The 17,997-nt window shown below is 49.0% G+C and overlaps 2 gene segments (V, D, J or C); both read left to right on the top strand.

Moving 5' to 3' along the window:
* LOC141997013 (Ig mu chain C region membrane-bound form-like) overlaps positions 1–2,933 on the top strand; it is a 104,438-nt gene extending 101,505 nt beyond the window's left edge. The window contains 2 exon segments of the C gene segment in view: positions 796–920; positions 2,863–2,933. Of these exon segments, the coding sequence occupies positions 796–920; positions 2,863–2,871 (134 nt within the window).
* A 12,615-nt stretch (positions 2,934–15,548) lies between these two features.
* LOC141997636 (immunoglobulin delta heavy chain-like) lies at positions 15,549–17,127 on the top strand. The segment is given in 3 exon segments: positions 15,549–15,639; positions 16,051–16,371; positions 16,760–17,127. Coding segments are annotated over 3 exon segments (780 nt in total).
* Positions 17,128–17,997: the final 870 nt, after the last annotated feature.

Genomic DNA, 17,997 nt, shown 5'->3' with positions numbered 1-17,997 from the left:
CAATCTGTATTTTTTATGGAATAATTTAGCCAAAGATTTCCAAAGAAGCCAAAGGGGCTTGGATGCCCAATTCCCAATGAAAAATAAAAGATTCCCAGGAAATTGGCATCCAAATCCCTTGGGTTGTTTTGAAAAGTCCAGTCTTAAGTATTTCTATCTATCGCCATATACACCCATCTGCTGTCGGTCTGTCTATCCATTCCCCAACTCCAATTCCTCACCCATGAATGCAGTGCAAACAAAACTCTCTACCTCTTAAAATATTAGCCATTAAAGGCACTTCAGAAACAGCCTCTTAAAAGCATGGAGAGAAATGAGCAATGTAGGAAATCCCACCCTTAGTCTCTTTTTTCATCCTTGCTATTGACGGTGGGACTATGGAGTTGCTTCATTGGATTAGGCCGTTGAGCTGCCAAATCCAACCTCCGAACTCCCATTGAATCAGATCGGGAGCTACCAAAGTAGAGTCAATGGGCCCGGTCCCCAGCTGATGTAAACTGGCTGTATCTCCACTGGCTACAATGGAGCAATGCCAATTTACACCAGCTGAGAATCCAACTCTACGTCTTCCACAGGGAGGGGAAAGCCCTCCATTGAACCTGGCAGATAACTTGATCTGGGAGGGAAAGGAAATGGCTTGACCTTCCCTGATACCAACACCTCCAACCTACCTACTGGAAACTCCACCTAACCCAATTCCCCTCCCAACGTGCTCCCCGTAGCAGTACTCAGAGATTCCTCCATATGATGCCACCCAACCGGTCCTTATCTTGTGTATGTGTGTGTTGTCCAAAGTTTATCTAGATGGGTTCGTAGATGCTGAAGAGGAAGACTTCTACAACCTCTGGACAACAGCTTCCACTTTTATCATCCTCTTCCTCCTGAGTCTTTTCTACAGCACCACAGTGACACTTATCAAGGTAAAGAGGCAATTTGTTGCTGCAGGAGGGGGAGGAGAGGAGAATGCCCTAGTCTAGACTGTGATGCATCAAGGGGAAAGTGCTCGGAAATTGGGGTTGGAGCCTAAGGGAGTTAGATACCTAATTCCTATTGTTTTTTTAATGAGAGTCAGGCATCAAACTCCCAGCCTGGCAGATGCACTGGGTATGCCAACTGGACCCAAATGAGATCACAATAGTAGATTAGAGAGGAGGTTGGTTGCAATTGGTGGAGAATCCAGCAGGCAGGCAAAGCAAAGAGAGGGGTCCAAAATTCTAGCTTCTATGACAACACCGTCAACTGTTGTTCTTATTTAGGTCCCTGTAGCCCCATTGTGACAGGCACTGCATGCACACATGGGACGCCACAGCCCTTGCCCCAAAGAGCTTGCCGTCTATTACTAGAGAAGGCAAAATTGTTGCCCCCAATTTACAGATGGAGAACTGAGCAATGAAGTGACTTCCTCAAAGTCTCACAGAGAGTCTGTGGCATGGGCAGGACTCTTGCATCCAACCCAGTGTCCTAAACATGGGGCCAGCTGACTTCTCTGCTAAGCACTGTCAAAGTCAAACTCTAGATGCACCACCATGTAACTGAGGGATTAACCAAGGCTAGAGAGAGAGAGGTGGTTGGTTTTGGCCAAGGATGGTCTTTTCAAGGGAGCCTAAAGTCAATGGAATAAAAAATTGCCCTTTAAATTGGCACCTGTTGTTTAGTGCAAGCACATGTAAGCAAATGGTGTGAATAGATGGCATTGTGCCAACACCCATGTTCATCTTCTCAGTTGCAAATTTGCAGCTCCCATCAAAGCCAAGAAGGAAGGTCTTGTCGCTGATAAAGAAGACCAGGACTCTGTCGCTCATGGAGCTCTCATCCTGATCTCTAATAGTTAGAGACTAACTTAAAGCTAGAAGCATGTGGTTTAATATCCTCCCAAAATTATTATCAACATTGACCGTAACTCTGCATATTTTTGGTATCCACTTAAATATCCAGTCCAACCTAATCTTTGTGAAGTGCTTAGATACCACAACTAGGCTAGGAAGGCAGCATGGCATAGTGGCTTGGGGCCAGATTTTCAAAGATATCTTGGTGCCTAAATCCCTTTAAAAATCTGGCCTTTGGTCATTGGGCTAGAACCCTAGAATCCTTGGGTCTATTCTGACCCTGGGCAAGTCACATCCACTCTCTGCTACTCTTTCCTCTCCATCTGGTGTCTTTCTTGTCTATTTAGACTGTAGGCTCTTGAGGGCGGAGATGGCTCTTATTATATGTTTGTATAGTGTCCAGCATAATGGGATTCTGATTTCAGTTGAGGCCTTTTAATGCTACCATAACAGAAATAATTAATAATAATAATACAGGTGACATATAAATTGATATATCAGGCATCCAGGCAACTGATGGGATCATAGATCTCCAGAGGTTAGAAATAGGGTGTTCAAAGGTGCTCAAGTGGAATTTTGAAAGAAAACCTTTGTTCAACAACTCAGAATGCAAGGTCAAGTCCCATCTGACATGGGCAAATTCAGGAGTTTGTGCAGAGGTGGAAATTTGGAGGCCGAGATGAAACACTGGCCTCAAAACATCCACCTGAGATTTTCAAATCTGCCTAAGGGCATTTAGACTTGGAACTGTGTATCCATATCCCTTAGCCACCTAGAAAAAAATCTCAACATCTGTTTTTCTGTCTCTTCTTCTCGCAAGTGTCCTAGGACCAGATTCTGGACCTCCTTACTCAGGCTGAGTTGTATAAGAACCTGAACAGAATAGAGTAGAATAAAACAGAATAAAATGGCACTGTGATGAAATTAATGGGATGGCAAGAAAAATAAGAAATTATTCAACACGAATAGGCTGGCAGACTTTGGAATTCAATGAATGAGACTTGTGTCCTACATAATGGTAATTTTACCATTTCAGGTGAAATAAACCCAACAGCCCAAGATCGTTCCAACCAAAGGAGCCCACAGAAAGCGATTTTCCTGAAGAACAGTTCCAAACTTTGCTCCACTCTGTCACCTGCGCAATTGTTGTGTTCACCTGCCTGTGGAATGTTCTCAGACATCATTTGAATGTAACTGGACTTTCTGTCTATTGTTTATGCTCTTTTATCTCCATTTTTAATGCACGTTTGGGCAGTTTTTTATTTCTTTCTGTCCTGGTAATCTCTGCTTTATGCAAAATGCAATCTCTGCTGGCATAAGAAGTTGCACGTTAATGGATATACGTAATCGAATTGCACAACTTGTCATTTTCCCGGACATTTGTATTTTTCACCCTGTACATATTTTTCATGTTGAAATAAAGAAATTTATTATGTTGACATATCAAGAGCTTTCTTGTGGATCCTTACTGTTACTTGGTACTCACTGTTATGTGTAAGCATTTCACAGTAACAAATCATTGTTTTCTTTGGCCTTACAACTCATAGAGTTTAAAGCCAGAAGGGACCAGTAGATTATTTAACTTGACCTCTTACACAGCACAGCCCAGAGAACTTCACCCAGTAATTCATGCAGTGGAAGAAATTATTCTACTCTGCTACTGTAAAAAACCCTATGTGCCCAATACCTTGTGGCTGGACTGAAACCTACCTTTAGGAAGAGACATCCTGTCTTGATTAAAAGACTCTAAGTGAAGGAGAATCCATTACCTCCCTTGGGAAGCAGTTCCAATGATTAATTCCTCTCACTGCTAAAAAGTTGCCTTTTATTTCTCATTTGAATTTTTGCCGCCCCTGGAGCTTGATACACCTTTGTCCGCTGGATTAAAGAGTCCTTTACTATCAGAGATCTTCACCCAGCACAGGTACTTATAGACTAAGATCCAGTTGCCTCTGAACTTTCTCTAAGGGTCCGCTAAATAGACTGAACTCTCTACGTCTCTCTGTGTAAGGCATGTTTTCCAGCCCATATACCTGCACCCAGCACATTTGGGTCTTATCTCAGTTTGGTCTGCTGGGTATAATAATACTAGAAGAGTGGTGAACAACATCAAACCAGTTGGTAAATACTTGTAAAATTGCTGTCACATGAAATGGGCAAACTTAAAATTACAATGTGATTACAGGAAATTATACTTCCAAAGGCACTACAGCGTTCTGCAACGGTGGTTGAAAACACTGGAGTAAGCCTAACGTGTGACGCAGTATGGTGGGTTGACATTGCAGGGTGCCATGCTGTTCCACTCTGTCTCAGGTTCTTAGCTGACGCCAGCACCACAATATCTTAATCTGGTCTGATCGTTTGCATCACTCAGTCTCACACGTGATAAACCCAGTCACCATTCAAGGTTTGGGGTTTGGTACGCAGAGACCTCAGCTTGCTTAGCACCACGGTAAATACACCATTAAAAACCCTTTCAATCTTTTATTGAAAATATAGAAAAGAAGAAAACCAGGTAAAGCCTGTGAAATGTAACATGTTAAATACAGCTTTCATTTTAACAACATCCCTGGTTCCCTTCCCCTTCAGCCAGACAGAGGTTTTAGGAGGAAAAAAGCCCTTGTTTGATGGTTCTTTTAGATGGTATCAAAGATGGTAACAACTGTCCTTTCGGGGAAAAGAGAAGAAGTTAGTTGAGATGGGCTGGGGCTGTCACTGACGCTGTTGTTGTTAAAATCTGATCCTGTTTCCTAGAAGACAAAGCAAACGCACATAAAACGGGGAGGGAAAAGACCAGCAAAGAGAGAAAATGCAGCTTCTGTCTCTGGTGTTGACTTTCACTTGCAACCTCACTGATGGCGAAACACAGGCATAGCACCCAGTTTCACCAGCCACTCCGAGATATGGCAAACTCGGACCAGCATCAGGGTGTTTAGAGACTTGCTTTTGTTTGGCCCCTCTCTGGTCACAGGCTGACAACGGTGTTGCAGAATGTTTAGTCTTGGCCGGCTAAGCCAGACTATTATCAGACAGAAGGAGAAAGAGAGAGAGAAAAGAAATACGGTAGAAAAGGAAATGGACACATTGTGGGGGCCGGGGGAGACAAAGTCTCGCATCCCAGGTAGTGTTTGGAATTCAGCCGGAGCCGGTGGAGGTGGTGGTATCAACTGGGTTCCTCTCTCTGGTCCGTCTGGTCAGGACATCTCTCAGGATTAGGGTTAGGGACTCCAAAAGAAAGTGTCAGGCAGAATAGCCCAGCCCCTGATTGTGTTGCCCGCCAATTAGGCCTAATTCTCAACACACCCATTTTGGTTCACTGATTTTTGTCTCTCATTGTTCTTGTTTACCAGGCATGATCTTAACACAGTCCTTGAGTTACATCAGTGGGTCTTTTTGCTTGGATTAATTCAGTCTGTCTCCCTTTCATGCCTTTTCCCATCAACATTTGTTGTGATAGGTTATTGTGACCTCTTACAAACATACGCTAGCTTTTTACAGTCGAGCGCATAATGCGGGTAACTTTGTAGGCCCAATTATCGCAACAACACCCTGCCCAAGAAAACTGTGGATGCTTCTCCAAATGTTTTCTTGTTTCCTCAAGTCTTTCTCCCTGAAGAGAGTTCTGGGTCTCCTGACCAAACATGCCATGAGGGCAGCAATTCCCATTCTCTTCTCCTCTGGATTTCAGAAGTATAAAGGCAGCCATGAAATCATTTCCAAGCACCTCATAGCAGTCCCTGGTTGGAATTCAAGGAGAATGGTTCTTATATTGTTACTTTTCCAGGTCAATTCACCTCAGAAGGTGAATAACTCACCTTAACTTGAGCAACAGAAGCAAGAAAGATTGAGGAGCGATATTCTCCTGTCTTCTGACTAACAAGCTTAGCCATTGGCCAGTCCCCTCATGGACAGGCTTAGCCATTGGCCAATGAACCCAGGCTGCAATTTCAACTCTGCTCAATAGCAAGAAAATGGAGACTGCTATAATTATCACATGGGTGTGCCACTGATGAAGCACCATTAAAAGAGATGGGTGTGACATACAAATCTGCCTTTGCAAGGTAAGACCAGCTCTTTGGTGCAACTGGATACAGTCACTGCACTCAGTAGAGATTTACTCGTGTTTGGATTTCACCAGGTGAGACGTAGCTGAGATGCACGTATTTTAATGGTCCACTGGGTCTGCTGGTAGGTAACAGAGCTGGGAGACTGTAACGAGTGAGAGGCAGAAAAAGGATTATTTTATATTAAGACCCTGAGTGTTCGGATTCTTCTCCAAAAATATGCCCTTAAGTTTTTTGCAAAAATAGGCCAGGGACAGCTCCCAGAAACAGGATGGGCAGGGAAAGCCCTGGTGTGGAAGGGTGATCCAATGGTTAGTGACTTGGATTCAATTCCAACATTTCCTGCGTGACCTTGGGCACATCACTTAGCCTGCCTATGCCTCAGTTCCCCATCTGTAAATCGGGATGATGGTATTCCTCCTACCTCAGTGGGGCAAGTGAGAGGATAAAGATATTAAAGTTTGTGAGGTGCCCAGGTACAATGGTAATGGCTGCCAGAGAAGTACTCAAAATCGAGACATGTTGCTGCAGAGTGGGAAACAAATAAGTTCAGTGAGCATTTGAGAAGGTTCATGATGATCTGCTTTGGTTCAAGAAATGTCTGAGGTTTGGGGAGGTGGATGTACTGGAATAAGCAGCTGTGGTGGAAGGCTGATGTACCAAGGTTGCCTGGGCCCCCAGGGGGTGGGGGCAGGGCAGGTGAACTACCAATTCCTATTACTTCAATGGAAACCGAAGGGCAGAGCCTGTAAACTGTCACAGCTTCATTGATAAGGGCATCAGTTCAACTTCTCATTGATTCTCCTGACTAATTACTCCCTGACTTCTTCCAAACATTTCAGGAGCTTGCAGTAAGGGGTCTGGCGGGAATGTTAAAAATATTATGCTTGGAAGGGAGGATGTTATTCTGAATGTTTTTATAGAGTATCCAGATACAGCAGAGATATGAGAGAGATATTTTGTAGATATGAGAGAGAGACAGAGAGAGACAGAGAGAGGATGTATATACTTGTAGACAGCTATCTTTTCTCCCCTGTAGCCACCTTTTCTTTCTTTTAATGTCTCCTGGCAGTTTGTCTTCATTACACAAAGGGTCTCTTCTGGTCCTTGCTCCTGTGAAGGTGGTGAGAAGTAGTTGGGTGGTTCCTCGCACCATGACTGGTGGTGGAATGTCCACTGCAATTTCACCTGTTTAGAGCTCATCAGTTCGTGGAGTTTCATAGCACAAGAAGGGATCGCTGTGATCGGCATATCCCCCAGCGATTGCTGGCCCAAGCCCCCAGCTTCTGGTCAAGCAGAGCAGTTAGAAAGAGAGGCCAAAGCTGGGTTTAAAGACTCCGAGTCATGGAGAGTCTGCCAGAATCCAGAAATAAGGACTGCGACCCCCAAAATACTGTAAAATTGGGAAAACTGGGGATCTGCTCCCAGGCGGGGCACGTGCCTGGGTGGGGCCTGGACAGTGATGGAGCCGCTGCCCTCCTGCGGCCCCCGGCTTGGGCTGGCTCTGCCCCAGGGCAGTGCTGGGGCAACAAAGAGCAGGCGGGGCCCAGGGGGCTTTCCCCTTGTGTGTCTGGGAGGGAGGGGTCAGGCAGGGACGGGCTGGAAAATCAGCCAGAGATGGGGAGAGAGGAAAGGTGGTGTGAAATGTGGGGGGGGAGGTTAGGGGGGTTGAACTATCTCTGTGCAGCCAGGAACCCCCAGAGGCAGCCGAGCTGGTGCTAGGGGGAGGGGGGCTAATGAAATCCCCTCTGATTTGGCCACTTCTCTCTCCAAGAGGGAGAAAATTCTCCCCCATTTCTCCCTGATTCACTGATGGATATAAAATCCAGGCAGGTTTCTCTCCTTTTCTCTCACGTTAGTGACCCTTTCTCTCGTCTCCCCCTCCGATTTTGCCCCATTTTCTCTCTAATTCATCAATGTCAATGTAAAATGTCCTCTGATTTGGGATATTTTCCCATGCGTTTGACCTGCAGCGAAGTGTCCTTTGTCAGGTGGGAAACTGTTACCCTGAGTCATTCCCCAAATGGGAAGGGGCTTAGTGGGTGCAGCTTGCAGAGCCCTGAGACGCGGCTGCCCATTCTCTGCCAGCAACAACGCATGGGACAGCCCAGGAAGGAGAAACTTCTGCAAATGGAGACTGCCCTGCCCCAGGTTACCCCCTCCTAGCTCCTGCCCCCCACAGCTGCCCAGTGCAGCTCCCTGCAGCCGCTAGCTGCTAGTCACCTACCCCTGCTGCTGCCCCCTCCCCACTGCTGGGGAGTTTTCCTGCTCCATACCCCTTCACTCGCCCTCTTAAAATACCTCCCCAAATGGCTCCCTACTGCCCACGTAGACTGGTGGTGGTGGGAAACTATCACTTTTGCTTTATTAGTTGAACTTTCATATGCAGTCCCGTCCCCCGTCCTCCCCACCCCCCCGGGCCCTTTTCAATCACCCGGGCGGGCCGCAGGGCTCCTAGGCACATGTGGGGTGGTACTGGCAGCAGCAAAGGCAGCCGGGCGGGCATGTGAAAGGCAAAGACAGACCACGTCCACGCGGGCGCGGCTTGTGCGTGCGTGGCGTAAACCTCAGCCGTCCTTTTCTAGGGGGCCCATGGACTGTTCTGCCCTGGGGCCCGGAATTGCTGTTGGTGGGTCCGGTCGCGGTATGGCCACCCTTACTTCTGCCCTGCCTTCAGAGCTGGGCAGCCGGAGCGCGGCGACTGTTGGCCGGGCGCCCAGCTCTGAAGGCAGCGCCCTGCCAGCACCAGCCCAGAAGTAAGGGTGGTAATACCAAACCAGGCCACCCTTCCGTCTGGGCTGCTGCTCGCCGTGGCTCTGCCTTCAGAGCTGGGATCCCGGCCAACAGTCATAGACTCATAGAATATCAGGGCTGGAAGGGACCTCAGAAGATCATCTAGTCCAACCCCCTGCTCAAAGCAGGGCCAATCCCCAATTTTTGCACCAGATCCCTAAATAGCCCCCTCGAGGATTGAACTCACAACCCTGGGGTTAGCAGGCCAATGCTCAAACCACTGAGCTATCCCTCATATAACCAGTTGCTGCTTTCCAGCCACCCAGCTCTGAAGGCAGGGCCACCGCCAGCAACCGCACAGAAGTAAGGGTAGCAGTACCACAAACTCCCCCTGCAATAACCTCGTGACCCTCCCCGCCAGCTCCTTTTTGAGTCAGGACCCCTACAATTACAACACCATGAAATTTCAGATTTAAATAGCTAAAATCATAAAATTGACAATTTTTAAAATCCTATGCATGTGAAATTGAATAAAATGGACAGTGAATTTGGTAAGGCCCTAGTAATCAAACAGAGGAAGGGATTTAGGGAACTGGCTTCTATTCCCTGATCTCCCATAGACTCCCTCTGTCACCTTGTGGAAGCCATGTCATTTCTCCAGGCCCCAGTTTCCCCATCTGTTCAATAACAATACTGATGCTCACTTCACACTGGAGAGCTGAGGAGGGCTGGACTCACATTGTGAGGCGCGTGGGGAATATTTCTGCCTTCTAAAGGACCAGAGTCTCCTTTCACTTGCACAAAACCAGAGCTAGTCCTCTGGAGTTGCTCCAGGTTTACACTGGAACAGCCAAGGTCAGAATCCCATTTCTCGTGTTTTTCGTCCATCGCTCGGACACCACTTCACAATGGAAAGTTAAAGGGCGAGAAAAGGTCTGCGACAGGCCCACGGTCCCACAGCAGCTGGGAATAGAACCTAAGAGTCCTGACTCCTTTCCCAGTGAATTGGCCACTGGGCCAGGCAGCGATTAGGCCACAGAGGGAGGTGAATGGACGGATGTAGGTAGATCAGTGGCCTGGTTTTCAGAGTTTCCCCCCTTTTGATGGTTTCTCTCATATTCTCTTTCTTTTTCCAGCGACCCCCACAACGCCCTCCGTCTTCCCCCTGGTTCCCTGCTGCAGCAAGACCGGCAATGCGCCCCCGGACACCAGCTTGGCCTGCCTCGTAACTGGCTATTTGCCATCACCAGTGGACATCAAGTGGAATTCTGGCCAAGTGACCAAGGGGGTCAAAACTTTCCCAGAGGTGACGATGAGCAATGGGCTCCACACCCAGAGCAGTCTGCTGATCCCCTCCGACAGTTCCCGGCAGGGCGACCCCTACCAGTGCGACGTGACGCATCAAGGCACAGCAAAGACAGTGTCCGGGAAGTTCCCTCAGGAATGTAAGACATGCGGCGGGGGGAGGAGGGGGCAGCCAGGCTGAGATTTTCAAAGCACCCAGAGGGTCTGGGAGCCAGTTAATCTTAATCCACATCCCATAGGTGCCTTTGGAAAAATCTCACCCTGAAAGAGTGGGGAAAGTTTGGCCCCGTGTTGAAACACACTGAGCCCTGGTGCTTTGTCATTGCAGAACTCCCACCCCCAGCGCCCCTCTCCGTGGACCCTGGAATGAGGCAAACCTCAGAGTGAAACACACCCCTGGGCAGAGACCTATGTTCCACTAAAGGGGAGATTTTTCAGCCCTGCCTAAAATATTTAGGCCCCCGGTTCCCCTGGGCACTTGGCACGTAAATCCCTCAGGCACCTTGGGAAATCTTAGACATGCAGCTGGTCAGAAATGGCATCTAAGCCTCATGCTGCCCTTCTGTACAGGGGAAATCTTCAGCTCACTGCCTTACTCCCTCACCCTCACCCAAACCCAAACCCAGACCCAGACTCCTCCGACTGGGGGGTAGAACAAAGCCCATTCGCTGCTTCAGTCCAAAGGCCAGGTTTGTTCACACACAAGGACTCAAAGCAAAACCAGCGCAACGCAGAGCACAGGCTCCCAGCCACCCGGGGCCCCCCCAGCGTTCAGCCGGCTGGATGGGGAGCACACACCCCCTTTCCCACTAGGTCCCCTTTCCTGCATGTTTCCTAGCCCTCCTGCCTGGTCCGCATCTAGAGATTTCCCCCTCAGGTGCTTTCCTCAGCACTGAGCCAGAAGCTTTCCCTTATATAGACTGCAGCAAGCAGCCCCATGAAACTCCAATTCCCAGCAACCACTGGCCCTAACGGGTCTACACCCCCTTACAAGCTAGCACTCGGTTACACCTCTTTGTCATGGAGCTGTGTGTGTTTCTTGCACTCCGGCTGTTCTCGGGCATCTTTTGAAATGGATACAACCCCAGAGCAGCAAACCTAGGCCTTCTGGGGTCAGAACTTGAACGGGTGTAAATCGACTGATCTCCACGGAAGTCAGTGGCCCGGTGCTGACATCAGCTGAGCATTTGACCCTTTTTCCATAGTCAGACACAGTCAGTCCTCTCCCAGGTTTTCTTCTGATGCCATGTCATGCTCTACAGCACCACAGTTCCCCTTAAACGGGACATTAATTGAGGAAAAGAAGTTCAAAGAAACACAGCTCAAGTTCCAGCTTTGTCCCTGCTGTTTACCAAGAAGAACACACTCCATGCAGCACATGCAGAAAGAATGCATGGAGGCATTCACTATTTGCCTAAATGATTTAAGGGCCCTGTTCCCATTTGTTTTAATCCCTTACATGGCTGTGAAGTTAATCCCTAGAGACTGAATAAAGTACGCAGTGTAAACACGGCACAACAAGGTGGGGGTTTTGCCAGTGCCGGGAGGACTGTAGAGTTAGCACTCTCTCGGGAAGGGGAGTGGGGATCTACAGAGAGTGACGCTGGACTGTGTTTTCCCCTCTCTCTGCTCTCAGCATGTGGTTCGACAATGCCACCCCAGGTTCACCTCCTGGTCCCCACCTGCGAGGACAGCACCACAGAGAGCCAGCTGGAGCTGGTTTGCCTCCTCCTGAGCTTCAGACCCGGGAAAGCTGACGTGAAATGGCTGGTGAATGGAAAGGAGAGGAGCCCCCCCACCCCAGCCTTTTCCTCTGCAATGGGCACAGATGGCTCCTACATGGGGCAGAGCCGCATAACAGTCACCAGGCAGAGCTGGGAGACGGGGGACGTCTACACCTGTCAAGTGACCCACCCAGCAGTGGGAACAGAGCTCTCCATGCACAACGCCAGCAAGTGCTTGGGTGAGGGGCTACGCCCGTGCATGGTGGGGAGGTGGGGTGGAGAGTTACTCAGAAACCAGCCCTGCCTAAGGGTAGGTGGGACTGCACCTAGACCCCAGTGTGATGGGAGACATAGGAGTACCATAGAGAAATTGATACTGTAGGTGGATGGGAAGAGAAAGAGATATAATGGGGGGATGGATGGATGGATGGGATGGATACTACCAGTGTTCTGATGGGGATGGATGGATGGATGGATAGATTAGATTAGATTAGATTTCAATAGTCTTTTTCTGCCTTTCCACATTATTTATGCTGGTCAATGACATCTCTTTGCATTTCTCAGCCTGCCTCAGAAGTTCACTTGACCCAAGCATCTACTTAACCAAACCCTCCTATGAAGACGTCATCAAAAATTCTGGTCATGTTACCTGTCTAGTTTTGGGTTATGACTTAGCAGCCAGCAGAATCGCATGGAAAGTGGATGGGCAAGTCAGCTCTGCGGCAAAGACAGAAACTCTCAAGAAGAACAGCAACGGGACCACCAGCCTGGTCAGTTCTCACCCTGTGTCACTGGCCCAATGGGGACAAGGCACCATATTTACCTGCAAAGTGACCACACTCTGTTCTGGAGAACTAACCCAGGACATAACCATGAGCAATACAGGTGAGTAGCCTAGGCATCTCAAAGGGAAAGGCAAACTCCAGTCATTGTTAATTGGGATTAGAGGGTGAAACTCACCCCGCACAAGTCCTAGGCAGCCTCTAAGTCCCAGTTAACCCCCTGACAAGTAGGACTTTAGCGGAGCCTAGGCCCTCAGCACAGGGGTGTATTTCAGCCCTAATTAATATTTCCCCTGTGAATCTCTCATTCAGGGGATCACCATTAATATCCAGTTGAGAGGTTTTCCCAGTACTCACTGTCTTCTTATCATTGAATGCCAGCTCCTCCAAGAATTTCACTCCCCTGGCTCCCTGGGATCCGGGGATGTGGCCTGTGAGGGACTTAGTGTCCTATTTGTGACTGTGATCTGATGTGCGTAAGTACTTCTTACCTCTGGAAATCAGGCTGGTGCTTGTTGCCCAGCATTTGGCCTTTCAGGGATATTTCTGGTGAGAATCTCTAATGGAGTCCAGTGGAGTTAGGTGCCCAAATCCCATTGAAATACCCAAGGTGTCCAAATCCCTTAGCTAGCCTTTGAAAATCTCAATTGTATTGAATTTTGCTGTGAGCGTTTGAAAGAGGGAAGAGGCTCCATCTGAGTGAGCAAATGGGTTGGTGACCCAATGTCATGATGATGCATGGTGGAGACTTGGGGTGAAGGGGAGATAGTGTGGTTCAAGGTTTGGGGTGAGGGTTTAGGTTTGGAACACAGGAATAGCTCAAAGCCCCATGTCCATCTGCATTACTGTAAAACCAAGCTGAGGATAAAGATCAGGAGGAGGATGAAGACTGAGATGAAGATGATGTCAATGACAATGAAGAAGGAAATGAAGATGCTGAAGGAGAAAAAAAGAAAGAACGTTAGAATGCTGGAGAAGATGAAGATAAGGAGGAAGGAAGTGATTATGAAGACAAGGGAGGTGAAGAAGATGAATATGATGATGGTGATGAAGACAAAGATGAAGATGATGATGTTAAGTTGTTGCCATTTAAGGGTGAGGGGAAGGCTCAGGACTTCATTTGAATCTTTGGGTGAAGGTCATGGGCCTTTGAGTTTCAAGGGAGATGATGCTCAAGGGTTGAGTTTTTATTTTGCCTAGTCTAGCTTCACATCTATCCTGAACAACTGCCCTCCCTGGCCCCTTCACACAGTGATAGCTGCTGAATCTAAGTCCTTAACTTAGACATGCAAACCAAGTCTTATTCTTCTCTTGCCCCTTTTCCTTTTCATTTAGGCATCAGTAAGAAGGAGCCCTCCGTCACCATCTCCCGAGCCTACCATGAAGACATTTCTGGGAACAGAGTCTCCTTGACTCTCATCTGCGAAGCTAGTGGCTTTTACCCTGAAGAGATCAGCATCTCATGGTTGAAGAACAACTCCCCGGAACTCAAGTCCAGTTACAACAATGGCCCTGTGTCAGGAAGTGGCACTTTCTCTGCCTACAGTGTCCTGAAGGTTGACAAAAGTAGAGGAGCAGTAAATTACACCTGTGTGGTGCATCACCCGGCCATGGAAGAGCCCAAGAGAGTTGTGGAAAAGGTGTCCCTCGGTAAGTGGATTCTCAGAGGCAGGTGTTAATTTGGGGATGTCCACACGCTTTCTTATCCCAGCCAATGGCATGAACAACTGCATGACTCCATGTGAGCCCTGGTGGGAGGGGTGCAATGAAGGATTTATCTCTCCATTATGATGCCATATTTGGTGAAACGAAGAACTGCAAGATTTATTGCAACCTGAGCTGGGTAGGGAATGTCCCCTCTACTCCAGTGCAGGAAATTTACCTTTTCCCCCAAGGCACTATCCAGTCTGAAATGCCCCAAGCAATGGGGATCCCAACCCACCCCTTGAGGAGATGATTCCACAGCCTTACGGACCCCATCACCACTGAAGGAAGTGCAGGAAAACTGTCCTAATTGCAAGAGGGAATTTCAGGGTGGGAGCAGAATGTAATCTCATTGGGCTGTGATTTGGCCAAGACATTGGGATGGACACTCTTGCTCTTGGGGAAAGTTCACAGAGGTCTTTCATGGTTGGGAGGTGGTTCCCTGAAAAATTTCTTTCCTTCTTAACCATGGATCCCTCTGGGAGTTGTTTGCTTCACACTTAGACATGGATTCTCATGGTGGAAGATTCACAATTTTGTCCTTCTGGTCCCTTCTTATTCCTCAAATTTGTTGTCAGCACATTGGAAATGCCTTCGTGGATCTGCAGCCATGACAGGCACCCAATTAAAATCTGTTCTCAAGGGAAACGTGAGCTGGGGTGGGGCAGATTCCATATCTGATTCAGAAGCTGATGAGTGAATACAAGCACAGGAAAGAAACCCCTCAGCTCCATTGCCCCACAGTGTGCCTTGGGCATCCATATGAATGTGGAATCCCAACTCCAACAGCATGTACTTTACAAGGCTAATCTCTTGAGCGACACCAGGCATAGCCTTCATACAATGTTCGATAGAGCAGACATCAGACTCTAAGCTGCACTTCAAAGGCAACAACTCCAAACACCCCACACAACTGAATGGAGACGCTTCCATTCAGCGCGGTAGGTGCACACACCCGTTGCACATTTTGGATTTGTTGGTGACTGTGGCACTCTAGGAAACTGCATGAGGCTCTTTCTTGCCCACCTTCCTTGATGCTCCTGCATGTAGCCTCATGAAGACTACCCCTTCCTTTCTTTCGCTAACCCTCCTGAGGGATTGCTATCGCTCCATGCAGGTGAGTCAGCCCTTTCCTAACTTGTTTATACATATCTACTCTATTTTCCCTTTTGCTCAGCCTGGCTGCTATCAGATTAAGCTCTGGGTTTTTTTGCAGCCCCAACCAATCCACAGACACCCACAGTTGAACTCCTGCAGTCCAGAGACTTGGAGAAGAAAACTGTGACATTGAAGTGTATTGCATATGACTACAGGCCCAAAGGAGTGACAATCAAGTGGCAAGGAAAGGTACACCCTGCAAGTGAGCAAAGGATGGAGGATGGTACATACAGAGCCAGCTTTGAAACAACTATGGACAAATGGGACGAAGAGGCAAATTACACGTGTGAGGTGGAGCATAAAGAGACAGGGGGAAAGGTGACCAAGAAGACCGTCGGCAAAGGTGAACTAGAGAATGATCTACTGTAACACCAATATTTATATTCCTGGTGATGTGATAAAGGCCTAAATGTGCCAGTTGGCTGATTCAGAGCGTCAGGGAGAGAAGATACAGGAATGGATGGACCAGTCATGGATGGGATGTGGGGATGTTGAGCTACATTGCCACATAGTCTTAGTATGGTAGCAAGGCTAGGTTACCAAACTAAACAGGCTAATGGGTTCATTCCAGCATGGCAATTCTTATCTCTTCTGGAGTAAAAGGTGATAGGGGTCATTGAATGGATGGATTTGGATGGAGAGAGAGAGATGAGCTGTATGGGGATAGATAGCTAGACACATGGACAGACAGACAGATGGATGATTCTGGAGGGTTTCTGTCAGCACCCCACTGTGACTCTGTTTCTCCAAGCAGACTGGATGCTCCCCAGTGCCCCCACAGTGACACTCCACATCCTGCCTGCCTGCCCGAGCCCAGGAGCCAGTGACACTGTCACCTTGCTCTGTTCCGCCAGTGGCTACTACCCCCGGGGCCTGCAGCTGATCTGGCAGGCGGGTGGGAAGGAGAGAGAGGGCACCCAGGTCGGACTCCTCCAGGGGAAAGATGGAAGATTCAGCTCCTCCAGCAACCTGACCATGTCCCAGGCAGAGTGGGATGAGCTGGGGGAGTACAGCTGCCATGTGACCCACCCTGGGACTGGTAGCACCCAGCTCAGCACTACCAGCAAGTGTGCAGGCGAGTCAGCTCCCCTAATGCCCCCTGGATCCCTCCCCTTCCCCCTACCTGCTCCCCCTCCACTCCCTGACCCCCTCTCCCCTCCTTACTCCCCCACCCCCTCACCTTCTGCAGCCCCCTCTGCTCTCCACCCTGATCCCCCCATCCCTTCCCACTTTGCACCCCCTACCCCATCTGGATCAGGCCTGGTCTACTCCTCCCTGCTCCCCAAACTCCTCATTGCTCCCCCTGGCATCCCTGTCCCCCGACCCTTCCCTGCTTCTGCTCTGCACCCCTCACCCTACCCCAAGCAGCTCCCTCAACCTCTCCCCTATCCCTTAACTCCCTGCAGCCTCTCCCCACCACCACACCATGTGAAGGACATGTCTACCTTTCTTCTCCACTCCAGCCTGTCAGGGGAGCATCCCCCTGCCAAACCTGTACCTCCTCAAGCCATCCCTGGAAGCCTTGCTCACTCGAGGCGAAGCCCTCCTGACTTGCCTGGCAGTGGGCTATGAGCTGGGCCAAGCAAGACTCACCTGGGAGCTGGATGGTGCCAACTGGACTGCCAATGCCACTGTGGGAGAAGCCAAAAATCACAGCAACCAGACCCAGAGTCTCCTGAGCCACCTAGCCATCCCTAGGGGAGTCTGGGACTCTGGGAGAAGCATCCTCTGTAGAGTGACTCATCCCTGCTCACTGTTCAAGGGCATGGAGGAGACCATCCAGAAGTTCAGGGGTGAGAGAAGGAGAAGGGACTCAAGCAATAATCAGTGACTTTGCCCTAATGCTTTATAGGGGGTAGGGACAGGGACCCCTCCCACTCCTTACTGAAATACAGCCACCCACGGGAAGGGGTCAGGTACTATAAGCCCCAGAGAGAGAGAGATGTAGTCATATGATGGATAGATGGATGTATGCAGGGATGAATGGCATTGGATGGCTGGCTGGCTGGCTGGATGGATGGATGGATGGATGGATGGGGCATTGCATGGATGGATGGATGGATGGATGGTTGGGGCATTGCATGGATGGATGTTTATGGGGATAAATAGTTAGAGGAGAGGAAGAATAGATAGGTAGATGACAACCAATCGGAAAGGATAGAGAGAGAGAGTCCAACACCCCAAATTCTGTAGCACAGCTCCCCCTAGTACAGAGCTGGCAAATGAGCCATTTAATGTCCCCTACTTGGATCTGGATCAGAGATGGGACCCACAAGAGGGGAAAGACCCCATTTCCCATTCTCCACCCCCTGAGCCAGCCAATCCCCTGCCCTGGAGCTGAGTCAGAGCCGCCGCCCCCAAGAGGGGAGAGGCTCCATATCCAATTCCCCAACTCCATTGACTTCAGGGTTTCAAGTCAGACTTGATGAACTCACATTGCACTTCCCCTCCATACAGGTGCCAGCATAGCCAAGGCTCCTTCGGTATCCCTCGTTATCCCATCGCCAGCACAACCCAGCCCCAACGCTGAGGTGTGGCTCACCTGTGAGGTCTCTGATTTCTTCCCATCTGAATTGCTCATTGAATGGAAAAGGGACAACCACAGCATTGAGCCCTCTGGATACATTACTCTTCCCCCAGTGGCTAAAGAGAGGAATTCAACCTTCTCTACCCAAAGCTACCTGAAAATCCCAGTGTCTCA

This window comes from Natator depressus, chromosome 13 (genome assembly GCF_965152275.1).
Source record: "Natator depressus isolate rNatDep1 chromosome 13, rNatDep2.hap1, whole genome shotgun sequence".
In the NCBI taxonomy this organism is placed as follows: domain Eukaryota; kingdom Metazoa; phylum Chordata; order Testudines; family Cheloniidae; genus Natator; species Natator depressus.
Note: the sequence above shows the minus strand (reverse complement) of the source record. Positions and strands in the feature narration are given on the sequence as shown.